The 17,186-nt window shown below is 44.1% G+C and overlaps 2 protein-coding genes and 2 pseudogenes across 4 annotated transcripts in view; 3 read left to right on the forward strand and 1 right to left on the reverse strand.

The window, feature by feature from the left end:
- Window positions 1-961, forward strand: part of LOC102479928 (putative olfactory receptor 2I1) — a 15,863-nt gene extending 14,902 nt beyond the window's left edge. The window contains exon 3 of the mRNA XM_006160323.2: window positions 846-961. Within this exon, the coding sequence (XP_006160385.2) occupies window positions 846-961 (116 nt within the window). The remainder of the gene's footprint in view (window positions 1-845) is intronic.
- Window positions 962-1,191: 230 nt separating this feature from the next.
- Window positions 1,192-16,602, reverse strand: UBD (ubiquitin like modifier D). 3 transcript variants are annotated; one of them, XM_027776521.1, is made up of 2 exons: window positions 16,458-16,602; window positions 1,192-2,094 (listed from the first exon to the last, which is right to left on the reverse strand). In XM_027776521.1, the coding sequence occupies exons 1-2, from the start codon at window positions 16,584-16,586 to the stop codon at window positions 1,624-1,626; spliced, it is 600 nt and encodes a 199-aa protein (XP_027632322.1). In that variant the 5' UTR covers window positions 16,587-16,602; the 3' UTR covers window positions 1,192-1,623. The 3 variants fall into 3 exon arrangements, with proteins under 3 accessions (XP_027632322.1, XP_027632323.1, XP_006160364.1); XM_027776522.1 differs by lacking the exon at window positions 16,458-16,602 and adding an exon at window positions 2,386-2,577 and having other exon boundaries at window positions 1,193-2,094; XM_006160302.3 differs by lacking the exon at window positions 16,458-16,602 and adding an exon at window positions 3,659-3,816 and having other exon boundaries at window positions 1,194-2,094.
- LOC114009999 (small nuclear ribonucleoprotein G pseudogene) lies at window positions 13,457-13,687 on the forward strand (annotated as a pseudogene).
- LOC102480350 (N-lysine methyltransferase KMT5A pseudogene) lies at window positions 15,346-16,293 on the forward strand (annotated as a pseudogene).
- Window positions 16,603-17,186: the final 584 nt, after the last annotated feature.

Here is a 17,186-nt window from a genome sequence, read left to right on the forward strand (position 1 = left end):
TAACTGCTTCTCATTGTCTGTAACCTGGCAACTAATCCATAAAGTGTCATGAAACATACATGTGTAACGGTTCCTTGTACTATAAATAAAGACGCCCAGTTCATCTGGGTGACACAAGTTGCTTGGGCTACCTAGGCTCAGGCTGCCTGTGTCCGTTTCCACTCCCTCCCTTTGTCTCATTCTTTCCAACTCTCCGGTCCTGGCAAGATGGAGGGCTTTCTCTTTCTCGTCCTCTTTCTCTTCCTCACCAGCAGCCTCCTAATCATGATTCAGCCAGACCCAAGCCCTGGGGCAGACGCCGACAGGAATTAACACTTGTGAAAGAAGATAGGCACATCTTAGGTTGTGAGAAAAACATACAAGTGACCAGTCCCAAGACAGGAGAGGACAGTGACACAAAGGAGAACTGGGTCCAGCTGGTGGTGTGGTGTTTAAGAAAGCTGAATCCCACATGGCTAACTGCACAGTTCAAGTACCAGACCCAGCTGCTGAAAAACACACCAAACGAGTGTGTGTGTGTGTCTAAAATCCCGAGTGGAGAGAGAAATGGAGAAGATATCACAACATAATCATCCCACATGGGAGTGGTGGGGCAGGGCAATGCTTTCTCACTTCTCCTCTCTCTGTCTCTCTCTGGCAAAAGTACACATGCTCCTCAGGCAACTAAAGAGACAGAGAGAGAGAGAGAGAGAGAGAGAGAGAGTAAATGGAAGAAAAATACTCCAGTTCCTAAAAGAGGATCAAGGGTCTGGTGACGTGAAAACACAGAAAACAATGTTCTATCAGCTAGAATGTGGACACAGTGTTGGAGTCAACCTAGAAGCCAACCTCCCACCCCCCCACAGCTCACATCCAGGCTGATATCAGCCCAAACAAGCAGAAGACCTGCAAGACCCTCAAGAAGGCAGGACAGAGACAGCTTCATATTCCCCAACCTTTCAGAAAGTCCATTTCCACCTGATGCACATCCATCCCCAAGGAGACTCAACTAGAAACACAAAATCTCTGAATCTCCATTGACAGTACCTTCCCATCCCCATCACCTTTCCCAGAAATAAGGACAATTTTAATTGGGTTTGGGACACAGAGAACAAAAGGGGCCATGTGGCCAGATTTCATTTCTTACCAAATAGCTCTTAAGAATGACATGAAAGACACTTTAATTGAATTTCCAAATTATTTATTACATTCTGATTATACCAAAGTAATTAATTCACTTCATAATAAATCATTTCATTCTTTTTATAAGTAGAAGCTCAGTTTGATTACATAGTCATTGACTAATTCTACAGATGAAACACTAGGCTAAACATAGAAACACAAAAATTAGTAGAACATGGATCTCAACATCAAATTTTACTATCTTGTCATATATGAAAGAAAATAGGAGTTTTTCTATAGATTACAATATACCAAGAGAGAATCTGTTTTAACTTCTGAGTGCTATTTCTAATGAGCTTTTAAAAACTGCTTTATTCTTATTCATACATTAAAAACAAACCTGTCACTTCAGTCAATCATTAAATCAAAGATTCAGAGAGTTGGAAAATACACACCTTGCCCACCATCCCAAGTGATACTCTTTTTATCTCATTCTCATTAATTTTTGGACATCCCAGGGAATCACCCACCAATGCTATAGGATGTCAGAAAGAGCACATGGCCCTTTCTGATGCCATAATCTGCCATGATCTTCCCATCTTCCAGTCTCTTCCCATTGCAAGTCACAATTTGGGCCTCAGGAGTTACAGCGGTCTTGATCTCAATCATTTTTTTCACCTGGGCCACTGAGTTGGACCTTCGCACCTGGAGGTGGTGTCTCTGACCCTCATCTCCTGACTCCACAAGCAGTAAGGACAACTCCTCATCACTGGGCTTCACCACCCTCAGGGTGAGGTGGATGGTTGTCTCCTTGTCAATGCCATATGACGATAGTGTTCTCTGTGACTTTAGGGTCTTGGAGCCCAGCAGAAGAACCTGGTCCTGCACGGAAACCTTGGTCTTAGACCGGACATGTTCATTGATCTTCTTCACTCTGTCCCCCGGGTTGGCACTGAAAGTCATTGATTCCCATTCCTTGGAGTGAACATTCACCTGGACAATGACAGGCAAGAGTCAGTTACCCAGAATGCCTCCTCTGTATACCCACTCTCCCACGTTAATCGTAACCAACATTCCACTGCCTGTCTAGTCCTCAAGCTCCTTTCAACAATCTGTGTCCCGACCTTTCCTAGGACTTCTCTTCTAGAATTCTCAGGTTAGAATACAAACAAGATTAGTCTCATTTCTTTAGAACTACACCTCTAACAATTTCCACCTTCTTTATCCACCCCTCTTTCCCAGCCATAATTGTTCACATGTCAAAAAGTAAATCCAACTACAAACCTTCAAAAGATGTACACAAAACTCCCACATGGCTGTCCATGGTTCAAGTCTCAAACTCAGTGTCTTGAAAATCAGGCCAAGAGTATGTGCTCATGTGCCCAAGATCCCAGGAGTGAAATGGAAAACACTCCCAGAAAGAATTTCCAGGACTCCCCATCTCATGGGATACTCATGTACATAGCATAGCCTTCATGACTACTTTAGAAAGAATACCTAGTTAGGAAATATAATCTCTACACTGATAGATATTTTTTTCTAACATCTCATTGTTTTATAATAACAATTCACATGTTACAGCAATACTATGTTTAGGCTACTTGCTAACCTGCACTTCCTGTTTTTATATCTGCCTATTGTAAAATATGATCTCTTCCTTTAAATAAACCATAGCCCTACTCACACAAGACAGGAACCACACTCCAAGTATTACTTTAATAACCAGAAACTTCTGAAAGATGGAAAGCTCACCCCTATATTGCCACTTAAGTCTGAGAGGACTACTTTCACGCTGTTCAGAAATGTCTCCTAACCTAGATGTCACAGAAATTTCTTTACGGAGGGTCTCTCTGTGTTAAGCAGTGCTCTCGTTCCAGGTTCTCTTCATGGTGCCTATCTTCTTATATAAGACAATGAATTAGGTCGTTGACAACTTAAGATAAACAAGTTTTATGAAGTCTTTGGGGAGGAAAGGGAACCTTAAGTTTAAGAACCCTAAAAGGCTAGCCAGGAAGAGTACTGGTTAAGGCACCAGAATCCCACATAGCTGACTGCACGGTTGGAGTCTCAGAATCAGCAGATTGAAAAACATGCTGGGTGCATGTGTGTGAATGACCGAAAATCCCAAGAAAAGAATATAGGAAAAGGATTGTGGAATAGCCATCCCCCTTGGAAGGTGCTTTCTCACTTTCTCCCTCTCTCTGTCTAGAGAGTGCACATGCCCTATAACAAACAAAACAAGCATAGAACCTGGAAGTATTTTCATAATTTCAAGTCTTGCCAGCCCTTGCAGCACAAAGCACACTCACTTCTTCCTTCCTGTCTGAAACAGCGACCAGTTCAATACCTGACTTGAAAGAAAGCTCAAGAGCTAAATGATGGCTTTCTCTTCAGGGAACCCTTGTTCCCATTCTGCATATATCAACCTCTCCAATCTCCTTCAAGATGCCTTCCCAGGCACTCTGCTTCCCCGACCTCTGTCTCTTGTTCACTCCTGAGGTCTCTCCCCAACCCTTAGTAAAAAAAAAATCTTTCCCTTTATCAAATCCCAACTTACACAGAGGCAGTCGGCCATCTCTGCAGTCAAAGGAGTAAAAGCAGGAGACTGAGAAAAAGGTCCTTGTGTCCAGTTTATATGCAACTGGTTGAGCTGGAAATCCCCTGCGTGGCCTGCTGAGCTTGGCTTTGCTGTGCCCTTTGTTTGTGTATGATCGCATGGATTTTCTTTCACTTTTGCTTTCATGAAGTCAATAAACAAAGGAAACTTTCTGATCATGCACTTCTACTCTCAACCAATCAATTTGCACTCCTCTTTCCAAAAATGGGATGGTCCCTCTCTGGGGAGAATCTTCCCATGACTGTCTACCCACTTCCTGTCCTGGTTTAAACTGCAGCCCTGGGCCCTCTCTATTTGAAGACCCAATTTGCTTGGTGGGCCTCTCATGCTACTTTTAAGAGTACTTGATCAGCCATGGGCTTTCCTTAAAGCAGGCACACCCAGGACAACCAGCGTTGGTGTGAAGAGACGTGACTATGGCAGCCTGTTCACACTCACAGAATTGTAAGTCACGCCTTGGGAAGACACAGGAGAAAGAACCTTAGACCTAAAAGAATGTCAAGTTTGAGTTTTAGAAGGGCCACACCATAGAGGTATGGTGAATCTATTTACTTCCTTAGACATTATTTCTCTATCCATAAAGTGAGACAGTTGGAGAGTTTCCCGAAGTGTCTTCTAGGCTATGAAATCTTTGCTTATAAAATGTCCTTTACAAAATACTCAATGCATTCTGGGTCTCGAACTCTCTAACACACTTCATACCCTTTCTCAGAACCGGCAATCCAAATCCACTAGTTGGGAACAATCTCAGACCAACAAGTTCCACCTGTTGCACACCACTCTCCCATCATGTATCTTATTTTCCCCACCTTTACTCCTAGACACTCATCACCACTGTGATCTCTGCAATATCTAGGAAGGCTGCTCACTTCCACACTGTTGAGGATTGAGGGGGCCAGCAGATGGCATAGGGGTTATGTCACTGGACTCCCACATGGCTGTCCGCAGTTCAAGTCTCGAACCCAGCTTCTTGAAAATCAGGCCAAGAGTGTGTGCTCGTGTGCCCAAGATCCCAGGAGGGAAATGGAGAACAGATTATGGCATGGCTACCACTCTGGAGGATACTTTCTCACTCTCCTCTCACTGTCTTTGTGTCTCTCTCTCACTCTGATGAATACATGCACCTTATGGCAAAAAAATTGTAGAAAAAAAAAAGAGAGAGAGAAAGATAGAGATTTGGATTGAGACCAAAAGGGTGTGCATAAACTATGTGTCCTCAAGGAATTTACTCAATCACTCTGATCTTCCTAATATTCCAAATTAATCATTGCCTTTTCTCAAACTCACAGAACATTACCACAGAATCCATTGTTTTGAAGAATTTTACTTATTAACTTATTTATTTTAATTTGACCAGAGAGGGACAGAATGAGAGAGAGAGAGAGATAGAAAGCTGCCAAGTCCAAGATGGAACTGCAGTCAGCCATGTGGGATTCCAGCACTCTTAACCACCATGCCACCTACTGGTCCTAAGAACCAGTTTTTTTAAAGGAATTTTTGCCTTAGGTGGGTGCATTTACCAAAGACAGAGAGCGAGCGACATAGAGACAGTGAAAGGCAAAGTGAGAAGTTACCCTTCAGGGGAGATGGTCACCCACAATCCCTTCTCTTTCATTCCCCTACTGGAATCTTGGGCATTTGCATGCACACACACACACACACACACACACGCACGCACACATATACTTGCCTGGCATGATTTTCAAGCCATCAAGTCCAGGACTCGAACAGCAGTAGACCTCATGAGAGTCCAGCCACATAGCCACTCCACCATCTGCTGGTCCCAGAACCATTTATTTTTTAATAGAATTTATTAAAAGTGCTTCCTGTGGCTTGCAGGTGTCATGGTGATTGAGACACTGAATTCCCACATGGCCAACCACTGTTCAAGTCCCAGACCTAGCGACTTGCGCTCGCTCTCTCTCTCTCTCTCTCTCTCTTTCTCTGGCCAAATATGAAAAATAATAAATAATTTCCTTTTTTATAAAAGTTTTTCCTTATGAGCTAGCAGATGGCATAGGGTTACATCACTGGACTCCGACATTGTCAACCATGGATCAATTCCCAGATCCAGTGGCTTGAAAATTGACTAGGCGTGTGTGCATGCATGCTCAAGATCCCAGAAGGAGAAGGGATTGCAGAGTGGCCATCTCCTCTGGGGTGTGATTTCTCACTTTCTCTCTTACTGTCTCTGTCTCTCTCCAGCAAGCACATGTGTTCTAAGACAAAAATCACTAAAAAAAAATTATTTTAAAGAATGCTTCCTTTATTTTCAGAGTAAATAGACTGTAAAAATGCCACATGATCATCTTTGCTCTGTTTGAAGTGACCATTTGCTATACTTTCACTCACTGGTAAATCTCAAACAATCCCATTTTATTCTAGAGAGCTCTGTCTAGAAGAACTCAGATTTACAGAAATTTCCCTGTAGAGTAAGGAGATCCAAAAACCTAATACTCCGGACCCTAATACTCTCTTTTCAGATCTCACTCCATGTCCCTGTTATCTCCTGCATTTCAAAACCAAGGTTCTGACCTTTGGCTGCTGCACAGCACCTACCATGTCCACTGTCCAATAGGGTTTAGGGATTATGAAACATCACCAGTGGCCAGGCAGAAAATTACAGCTCAGGATAAGGGTGAAACAAAGTCCTGCCACATGATAGGGGCAGGGAAAGGGCCTAGGAAAAGAGAAAGGAAAAGCTGAGCAAACCCAGACCTGAGTAAACTGCTTTCACTTTTCAACTTGAACTGCACCCAGTACTTTCTTGGATCTTCACATCATTTCTGGGAAGGCAACAGGAAGAACAGGTGGTTAAAGGCTGCTTTAAACTAGACTCTCCTGTACCCTTTTCTTCTTCTTCCTTCTCAACTCCTGGCTATGTTCATGCTAGAATCTGCATTTTGTGGACCAGCAAAGAACCTTGGCCAACGGCTCCAGGAGTAGGAACAACATTTCCCAGGAAAGATATTTATCTGCTGATGCTCCCAGATCAGAGCAACCCACAGCAACAACCTGCAGCAGATCTGTAATATAGCTGCATCTGTGGGTGATTCCCCAAATTCACTGCATACTCTTGAACACACTAAACTCTCTGCCATCTCCAGGCCACTGAGCACAGCTTTACCTTCAATTCTATCCCATGAATTTATAAGAATACACAGTGCGGGCCAGCCAGTGGCATGGTGGTTAAAGAGACTGGATCGTACATGGCTGATGACATGGTTCAAGTCCCAGACCCAGTAGCTTGCAAAACATGCTGCACAAGTGTGTGTGTGCGTGCCCAGAATCTTAAATAGAGAGAGTGATGGAGAAGAAATTACAGCATGACCCTCTCCCATGAGGAGGTGTTTTCTCACTTTCCCTTGGCAAATTTTTTCTTTTGGAGAAGTTTTTGCTATAGGGTGCATGTGCTCGCCAGAAAGAGAGAGAGACAGAGAGACAGAAAGCGAGAAATCACCCCCGGGAAGATGGTCCTGTAGCAATCCCTACTCTTCCATTCTTTTTTCGGGATCTTGGGCACACATGCACACGCGACCGGCATGAGTTTAAGCCACCGGGTCTGGGACTCGAACTGCGGTCGACTACATGGGAGTCCTGAAACAGCTGTTACGCTAACTGCTGGTCCCCCCTTGGCAAATATTTTAAAAAGAAGAAGAATACACAGTATAAGCAGCATCTCTTCAAAAAGCCTTCCCTGGGAACCAGCAGTTAGCGTAACGGCTATGTCACTGGACTCCCACATAGTCGACCGCGGTTCGCGTCCTGGACCCGGTGACTTAAAACTCACGCTGGGCGAGTGTGCGTGCGTGCCCAAGATTCCGAGAGGAGAATGGAGAAGGGATTGCGGCGTGACCATACCCTCTGGGGGGTGATTTCTCGCTTTCTGTCTCTACGTCTCTGTCTGTCTGGTGAGCGCACGCACCCTATAGTAAAAAAATCTCTCCAAAAAAAAAAAAGCCTTCCCTAACTCTTCTCCCTAACCTGGGTTATGTGCACATCTGTTTCCTGTATTTCCTTCAATAGCCCTTCAGAGCATGTTTCTCCAGATCATATGCTTTTATCTCTCCCCAGTAACAGTAGGAATCTTGGAAGCCATGACTGGGGTTTTTGTTTGGTTTGGTTTGGTTTGGTTTGGTCTAATTTACTTGTCTCTTCAGCACTGCCACAGCATGCTGTCTAGCACAGGAAATACTTGATAAATATGTACTAGGTGCATAAATGAATTAATAATAAACAAGTAACAGAATAACAAAAATGGTAACATAATATTTAGTGAGTACTTCCATTTCAAGAAATGCACATTTACTGTTTTAGCATTCTTTTCTTTTAGGATTATTTACTTATCTAATTTGCTACTATTATTTTTTTAATTTGAACAGAGAAAGAAAGCCAGAGAAAGGGAAAGTGAGAAAGCAAGCCTCCAGGTCCAGAACTCAAACAGTGGATAGCCATATGGGAGTCCAGTACACTTACCACTCCACCTGCCAGCTTCGCTTTCTTTTTTCAATTATTGTGGAGTTTCCAGCCCAGCATTGTAACCAGTAGAGATTCCAAAAATCAACCACACCAGAGGATTATCTTGAGAAAGACTTTGAAGGATGAAAAAGAGACTGATCTTTGCTAGCAGGTGGTCTATCACAGACTACTTGGTAGGCAAGGCTGAATTGAGAAGGTTTATGTGTGACTAGTGTGCTGGGCATTTGTTTTTCAACAATTTGAGTAGTTGACATGTAAATATTTTCTCAAAAATATTTGAAACCATACTGCTTCTATTGTTATAGAGTCATAAAATTATACAAAGTTATAAGAAATATTTTGAACATTATCTTTAAAATTCAGTATTTTGGGGAACCAGCAGTTAGCGTAATGGCTATGTCGCTGAACTCCCATGTAGTCGACCACGGTTCGTGTCCCGGAACTGGTGGCTTGGAACTCACGCCGGGCGCGTGTGCGTGCGTGCCCAAGATCCCGAGAGGAGAATGGAGGAGAAGGGATTGTGGCGTGACCATCCCCCCTGGGGGGTGATTTCTCGCTTTCTGTCTCTATGTCTCTCTCTGTCTGTCTGGGCGAGCGCACGCGCCCTATAGCGAAAACCTCTCAAAAAAAAAATCAGTATTTTGAAATTTTGAAAGTTGTTTATAAACTGTCAAGAACTATGGAGTATGAGCTAAAATTTTTTGATATGTAAAGTAAATGTTTGTGGAAAAATGTAAAAATAAATAAATGAAAGAAAAAAAATACATTGTATCAACCAAATGTTGATGTAGGAATATGAAATAAAATGCTTGCCTAATAAATAACAAAGTAAAGAGAAGTGACAATAAAACAAAATTATTGTGGTTTTTGTGTTTTTTTAAGATTTTTGCTATAGGGCATGTGTACTTGCTGGAGAGACACAGAGACAGAAGGAGAGAAATGACCCCTAAGGAAGATGACCATGCCTCAATCCCTTCTCCTCCATTCTCCTTTTGGGATTCTGGGCATGCATGCACTTGTGCCCCACATGAGTTTTTAAGCCACTGGATTCAGGACTCAAACAGTGGTCCACTACCTGGGAGTCCAGTGACGTAACCCTTACACCATCTGCTGGTCCCAAAATTATTATTTTAATTTCCTAAAGGGCACATGCACTCACCAGAGAGAGAGAGAAAGTGAGAAAGCAAGCCTCTGGGTCTAGGACTCAAACTGTGTCAGTTACATGGGGAGTCCAGCATCTCAACTACCACACCACCCACTGGCCCTATGTCTCAGCAATCTAACGAAGCATGAGTGTCCTTGTGATAGGCAAGAAGCCAACTCACCCAGTTATATCAGTAGTCAATGGTAAACAAAAGCTCAAATGCGTATTTCCATTTTATAGCCCCTGTCTTCTCCTTATATCATGTTGCTTCCCTGGAAAGAAAAGCACCCACTAGAGTTGGGGATTTCCAGCTTGTAAGGACAAGCCTGAGATATAAACAGGAAATCAGTAATTTAGGGGATTCCCTATTTGAAAAAAGGACCTGATTTCTGAAAAACAATGTCATTTCAAGAAATGGGAAGGAATCTAATCTCTCTCTCTCTTTCTCCTTTCTTCCTATGTGAAATTCCCTCCCTGCTCAAGTCCAGGGTGAAGGCTGTCCCACTCTGGCGGCTTAAGGTGACCACTGTCAGGATTTCTTCTTAGGACCTGACCTTCTCCATGCCTCTTACCTCAGTGTCACTCTTTCTTTTTCTCTCTGTGTCATAATAAATGCTTTCAGAGGCAAAAAGATCTCTTTTCATTTGCCAATCTAACAAATTCGCAAAGTCATCCAAGGTTAAATATCATGCTATGGACCTCTTGCCAGGTTATAAAAATAAAAATTAAGAAGTCTCACATATCTACAAGCTGCCCAACTTGGCCCTGACTGATGGGATGGTCTTGGGCTAGTCACTACCCACATGAGAATTCAGGGGGGCAGAAATCTCTTTCTGCTCTCTTTAGTAATGCCCTTGATAGATTTCCTAAACTATGAGATCTAGAAAATGGCTTGGGAAATGCCAACCAAACTCAGTTTTAAAAGCTACTGTTGGGGACCCACAGGTGGTTAAGGTGGTGGACTCCCATATAGATGAATATAGTTCAAGTCCTGGACCCAAAAGCTTGAAAATCATACTGAACATGTGTGTGTGTGTGTGTGTGTGTGTGTGTGTGTGTGTGTGCATGCACCCAAAATCCTAAGAGGAAATTGAAGGAAAAGGGACTGTGGCATGGCCATTCTTCCGGGGGGGGGGGGGGAAAGCACACCGTCTCCCCTCTCTGTCTCTCTCCAGTGAGCAAAAACTTAACCAAAAAGAAGAAGAAGGAGAAGAAGGAGAAGGAGAAAGCTACTGTGGGACCAGCAGGTGGCATGGGGGTTAAGGTAACTGGATCCCACATGGCCAACTCCATAGTTTGAATCGTGGACCCAGTGACTCAAGAATCACATCAGGTGAATGTGTATAAGTGCCCAAAATCCCAAGAGGAGAATAGAGGAGAGGGGATTATGGGATGTGGCCATCCCTCATGGGGAAGAAGTGATTTCTCACTTTCTCTCTTTTTGTTTTTAAGAGAGATTTTTGCTATAGGGCATGTGTGCTCACCAGAGAGACAAAGACAAAGAGACAGGAAGCAAGAAATAAACTCCCCCCTCCCAGGAGGATGACCATGCCACAATCCCTTCTCCTCCATTCTTCTCTTAGGTTTAGGGGCACACATCCACATGTGCCTGGTGCAAGTTTGAAGTCACTGGATCCAGGACTCAAACAATGGTCGACTACATGGGAGTTCAGTGACAGGACCATTACACTACCTGCTGGTTCTCTCTTTCTCTCTCTCTCTCTGGCACATGCACATGTCCTATTGCAGAATTAAAAAAAAAAAAACTACTGTGAATTCTCATTTATTAGTTATTGGAAAAAGTTTTAGTCTACCATCAAAGAACAGTTTGGGAATACAGAAGTCTCACAGTATCCCCAAAGATTGGTTCCAAAATCCCCATAAACACTAAAATCCACATATGTTCAAGTCTCTTATTTAAGATGGCATTATATGCAGATAAATTAGCCACATCTTCCCATATAAGTCTTCCATAAGTTACCTACAACACCTAACACAATGTAAACCCTATATAAATAGCTATTATACTGTATTGTTTAGGAATAAGAACAAGAAAAAAAGTCCATATGTGTTGAGTATAGATAAAACTATCAGGTACCAGCAGTTAGCCTAATGGCTATGTCGCTGAACTCTCATGTAGTCGACATGGTTCGATTCCTGGACCCAGTGGCTTAAACTCACATCGGGCACATGTGCGTGCATGCCCAAGATCCCAAGAGGAGAATGGAGGAGAAGGGATTGCAGAGTGGCCATCCCCCTGGGGGGTGATTTCTTGCTTTCTGCCTCTCTGTCTCTCTCTGTCTCTCTGGCAAGCGCACATGCCCTGTAGCAAAAACCTCTCAAAACAAACAAACAAACAAACAAAAAAACTATGATAGACTTAAATACATAATACAAGATCTGTGGTTGGATGAATCTATGGATGAGGAATGCGTGAATAAAAAGGGCCAACATTCAAAATTGAAAATAGACATACCAAACTAAAAAAAAAAAAAAAAAGTTTTTCAGTAATAGTAAAGATAGATATCTGAATTGCAGAATACTAGCAGCAGCATAAACAGATGAATTATACCGGCAAGCAACAACATGGATGAATATGCTAGAAGCCTACTGAGTTTAAAAAACAACATCAAGTGGGGTTAGCAGGTGGCTTGGCAGGTAGGGTCGCTGGACTCCCACATGACCTACTACAAGCATCTCTAAAAAGAAATCTTCATCTGATAATTCTAACATTTGGGTTATATATATATTTTTTGAGGATCCCTCCCTCAAATTTTGCAATAAGGCTTGTGTGCTTACTGGAGAGAGTCAGAGAAAGAGAGAGAAAAAGTGAGAAATCACTCCCCTCACTTTCTCTCATACTGTCTGTGTCTGTCTCTCTCTCTGGGGAGCACATGCACCCTATGGCAAGAACTTCTAAAAGACAAAGAAAAAAAGTAACACTTTTCAGACCTTTTCAACCAAGGCAAATGATAAATTGAGAAGCATTTGTTGGGCAAGCAGGTGGCATGGAAGTTAAGGAGGCCGGATCCTACAGAGTCAACTCTGTAGTTAGAATCCTAGACCTGGCAGCTTGAACATCATGCCAAACACTCATGTATGTGTGCATGCCCAAAATCCCGAGAGGATAATAAAGGAGAGGGGATTTCAGCACGGCCATCGCCCCTGGTGGTGGTGGTGGTGGTGTGTGTGTGTGAGGGAGGTTAACTTCTCACTTTCTATCTATTTCAGTTTCTGTCTCTCCACCAGATGCACATGCCCTATATCAAAACAAAACAAAACAGAGGCATTTCTTTATCTTTTTTTTTGGGGGGGGGGGTTTGCTATAGGGCGCATTTCTTCACCAGAAAGACAGGGAGACAGAAAGCAATAAATCACCCCCCGGGGGGGATGGCCACACCACAATCTCTTCTCCTTCATTCTCCTCTCAGGATCTTGCAAGCACACACACACACTTGACGTGAATGTAAGCCACTGGGCTCAGGACTTGAACCACAGTCGACTTCATGGGAGTCCAGAAATTACACCAACTGCCGGTCCCCCAAGGCATTTGTTTATAAAACTCAGTTAAGGGGGCTGGCAAGTGGAATGGTGATTAGGGACACTGGACTCCCACATGGCTGATCATGATTCGAATCCCGGACCTGACAGCCTGCTTTCTCACTTTCTCTCTCTCTCTGTCCCTCTCTGGTCAAATTGAAATAAATAAATAAATAAGTCTGACTATAGTTCAAGTCCTGGACCTGGTGGCTTGAATATCACACTTGAAAATCCAGGAGGAGGGTGGAGAAGAAGGAATTGTGGCATGGCCATCCCCCTCCCCCGGGGATGGTGGTTTCTCACTTTCTCTCTCACTGTCTCTTTCCGCACACATGCCCTGTGGCACAAACTTTAAAATTAAAAAAAAAAAAAAGGAATGGGAATCTGTGGCTGCATTACCTGGACCACTCCCACATCATGCCAGTTCAGTTAACTGTAGTTTTTCAGGCAATGTTGGCCAGCAGCTTCAGGCGTAAACTGACGTGGAATAAAGATTAAAATTCATGTCCAGGCAGGAAAGTGAGGAGGCCAAGAATTCCGTTCAAAAGCATCTCTGCGCCTGCCAAGTTGGTACCATGAGCAAAGCTCACCCTTCCGAACTGAAAAAATGAATGGCCAAGAAGTTATCATTGAAATTAAATGGTGGCAGACATGTCCAAGGAATATTGCGGGGATCTGATCCATTTATGAATCTTGTGATAGATGAGTGTGTGGAGATGGCAACTAGTTGGCAACAGAACAATATTGGAATGGTGGTAATACGAGGAAATAGTATCATTATGTTAGAAGCCTTGGAACGAGTATAAATAATGGCTGTTCAACAGAAAAACCCATGACGCCTCGTCAACGGGCCTGTTTTACTATGATGTAAAAATCAGGCCATATATATTTTCATAATAAACTTTCTGTTCAGTTAAAAAAAAAAAGAAAGAAAGAAAGAAAGAAAAAAGAAAATCATGTCCAAGGGCCAGCCAGGGTGGTTAAGGTGGCTGGATCCACATGGCTGACCACAGTTCGAGTCTTAGACCTAGTGACATGAAAAACACAACTGGCATATGTGAGTGCATGCCCAAAATCCTGAGAGGTAGTGGAGGAAAAGGGATTTCAGCATAGTCATCCCCCTGAGACGTGATTTCTCACTTTCTGTCTTTCTCTCTCTCTCTGTCTCTCTCTCTCTCTCTCACACACACACACACACAACACACACACACACACACACACACACACACACACACACACACACACACACACAAGTAGACATGCCCTATAGCAAAAAACTTATAAAACAACAACAACAAAACTCATGCCCAGGATTAATGTCACTAAAGGGAACAAAGTCAGAAATATCTTTAAAATGTTAAAAAGCAAAATAAACTGCCAGCCTAAGATTACAGTCCAATGAGGTTAACAGTGGGCCTATCAGAAATGGAATGGGGGGAAACAGCAGTTGGCCTAATGGCTATGTGCTGAACTCCCTCGTTGTAGACCACAGTTCGAGTTCCAGACCCCGTGGCTTAAACTCATGCCGGTCACATGTGCATGTGTGCCCAAGATCCCAAGAGGACAATGGAGGAGAAGGGATTGTGCCCAAGATCCCAAGAGGACACACCTGCATGACCATCCTTCCCAGGGGGTGATTTCTTTATTTCTGTCTCTCTGTCTTTCTGGGGAGCGCACGCAGCCTGTAGCTAAAAACCTCTCAAAAAAAGAAAAAAGAAAAGAGAAAAGAAAAGAAAAGAAGAAAAAAAAGAAAGCAAAGAAAAAGAAGGAAAGGAAAGGAAAGGAAAGGAAAGAGGAAAGGAAAAGGAAAAAGAAAAAGAAAAAGAAAAAGGGATAGGAAGATCCTGGAATGAGATAGCTGTGACTCTTGGTCACCATTTTTGACTCTTCCCCAGCAGGCAGTCACCTGAAATGCACAGACTAAAGTACTCAAGACACAAACTGCTGAGTCAAGAGCGAGAGGGAGAAGCCACCAGAGACGCGACTTCCTCAGGTGAACTTTCTGCTCCTATTTGTTTGTAGAGAGATAAAGAAACAAGCTTGTTCATCATTTTCAGACGTTCAAAAGGGTAACTGCGTCAGCCAACTAGGATAAGATAAGGGGCACGAAGCAATGTCCTCTTTAAGATCGTTCTCACAGGGGCTAGATCAGAGAAATGGGAGGAGCGTCACACCGTCCTTGGTGGTTGGAGTCTGGGACAAGAGATGACACTCACTCAGGAGGCCCGCTGTCTGCAAGCAGCAGGCAAACCTAGCATTCGCTGACCAGCGTCTGCACCTGGTTTTCACAGCATGCCAGCCCTGGCCATTTCCTTTCCACTAAACTATAGAGGTTTTTTTGCTCTTGCAGTAATTAAAACTTTATTTAAATATGTATTTGGGGTCCTCACTCGGGACGGCCCGGGGCTGCCTCGCGGGCCACGAGGGAAAGGGGCGCCGTGGGTGGCGGCGGCGGCGCACCGCCATGGGCCTGGTCCGGCTGCAGGAGAATGTATTTACTGGCCAAAGGTCTATACCTACATGAGCCCGAACAAACACTCTGGACTGCGTTCCCCCTTCAGGAAGAGAACTCAGTTGCACATCATGACGTCAGATATCAGGGGAAACCGGGCGGAATCTACGGGAAGCGGGAAGAGAAGAGGAATGTGGCAATGCAATACCAAGCACATGAAGTCCGAGGAGCAGAAGATCAAAGACGCCAGGAGGGGACCCCTGGCACCTTTTCCAAACCAAAAATCCGAAGCAGCAGAACCTCCACAAACTCCAACCTCATCTTGTGACCCTACTAACGCAGCCGTCGCCAAGCCTGCCCTGAAGAAGCCCGTCAAGGTCAAGCAGAGCTCAAGGGAAAACGCAGCAGACCCACAAACTCACAGATTCCTACCCTGTTGGAAGGAGCTCCCGGAAGAGCAGAAGAGACTAGACCATCTGATTGAAAGCGGGAGGAGGAAGGCATGAAGATCGACCTCACTGATGGCAAAGGCAGGGTGAGATCGCCACCAAGCAGTTCTCCTGGGAGACTGGTAGAGTACCACGGAGACCTCATCGAGGTCACTGACGCCAGGAAGCGGGAGGCTCTGATGCACAAGACCCCCTCCACCGGCTGCTGCAGGGGTTATTTTCAGTATCTGAGCAAAACCTATTGCCTGGATGCAACTCGAGAGACGACCGCCTGGGGAAGCTGATCAACCACAGCAAGTGCGGGACTGCCAGACCAAGCTGCACGACATGGACAGGGTTCCACACCCCATCCTTATCGCCTCCTGGGACATCGCTGCCGGCAAGGAGCTGCTCCATGACTATGGGGACTGCAGCAAGGCTTCCCTCGAACCACCCGTGGCTGAAGTACCAGCTGGCCGCCCCACCCCACCTGCCCTTCTTCAAAGGACAAGGTGCCCTCAAAGGGAATTGATTTTTTTTTTACACAGTCTTAGTGCATTACTTCAGATGTTTTTAAGAAGTATATTAAGATGCCTTTTCACTATAGTATTTAAATATCTGTTACAGATTTCCAAGGTGGACTTGAACAGATGGCCTTATAATACCAAAACTTTTATATTCTGGTTGTTTTTGTACCTTTTTGCATACAAGTTGGACATTGGTGCTTCTCGTGCATGCAGTCGCAGACTCGGCACAGGTTCTAGAGGAAAGAGTCTGGGCACTAGGAAGCCAGCAAGCCTCCTGCCCCCCGCTGAGCCAGGACATCCCCCGCACCCCAGAGTCTGAGGACTGGCGGGCGTGAGGACTATGCTGCCTCCGACTGCCTGGACGGGATGTCTCCAAGCTCTTGTTCTCCCAGGGTCTTGTCAGGCGCGTGCTGAAGTGTATGAATATTTTTTAAAGAGGTTTGCAGTAAGCTAGTCTTTCCCTCTGCTTTCTTGAAAGTTTGCTGCCCCGTGGCCCATTGGGTTGGTACGGGCCGCCGCTTCTCTGGGCACTTGGACGCATCAGGACGGGGAATCAAAGTAGGCGCAGGCAGGGAAAAGCATTGCTTCCCTCCCCCTGCCGGGGCAGGGTTTCCCGAAACTGGGTTCCTTCTTTATAGAAATGTGAACACTGAATTTATTTTTAAAAATAATAATAAAAATAATTTTAAATAAACCAAAATAAAGTCACAAAAGAAAAAACACAGAAGACAACTTACATGTATGTAAGTCTGGAAGTGAGCACAGTGGCTGCGACTGTTCGGGTTTTTTAGTTTCTATTTTTTGTTTTGTTAGAAGAGGGTCAAGATGGTACTCTATTCTAATCAGAAGTCAAATTTTGTAGCAAGACCAGAAGTTACTTACCTGATGCCCTCCCACT

The sequence above is a fragment of the Tupaia chinensis genome, unplaced genomic scaffold (assembly GCF_000334495.1).
Source record: "Tupaia chinensis unplaced genomic scaffold, TupChi_1.0 Scaffold000678_1, whole genome shotgun sequence".
NCBI classification, from domain to species: Eukaryota; Metazoa; Chordata; class Mammalia; order Scandentia; family Tupaiidae; genus Tupaia; species Tupaia belangeri.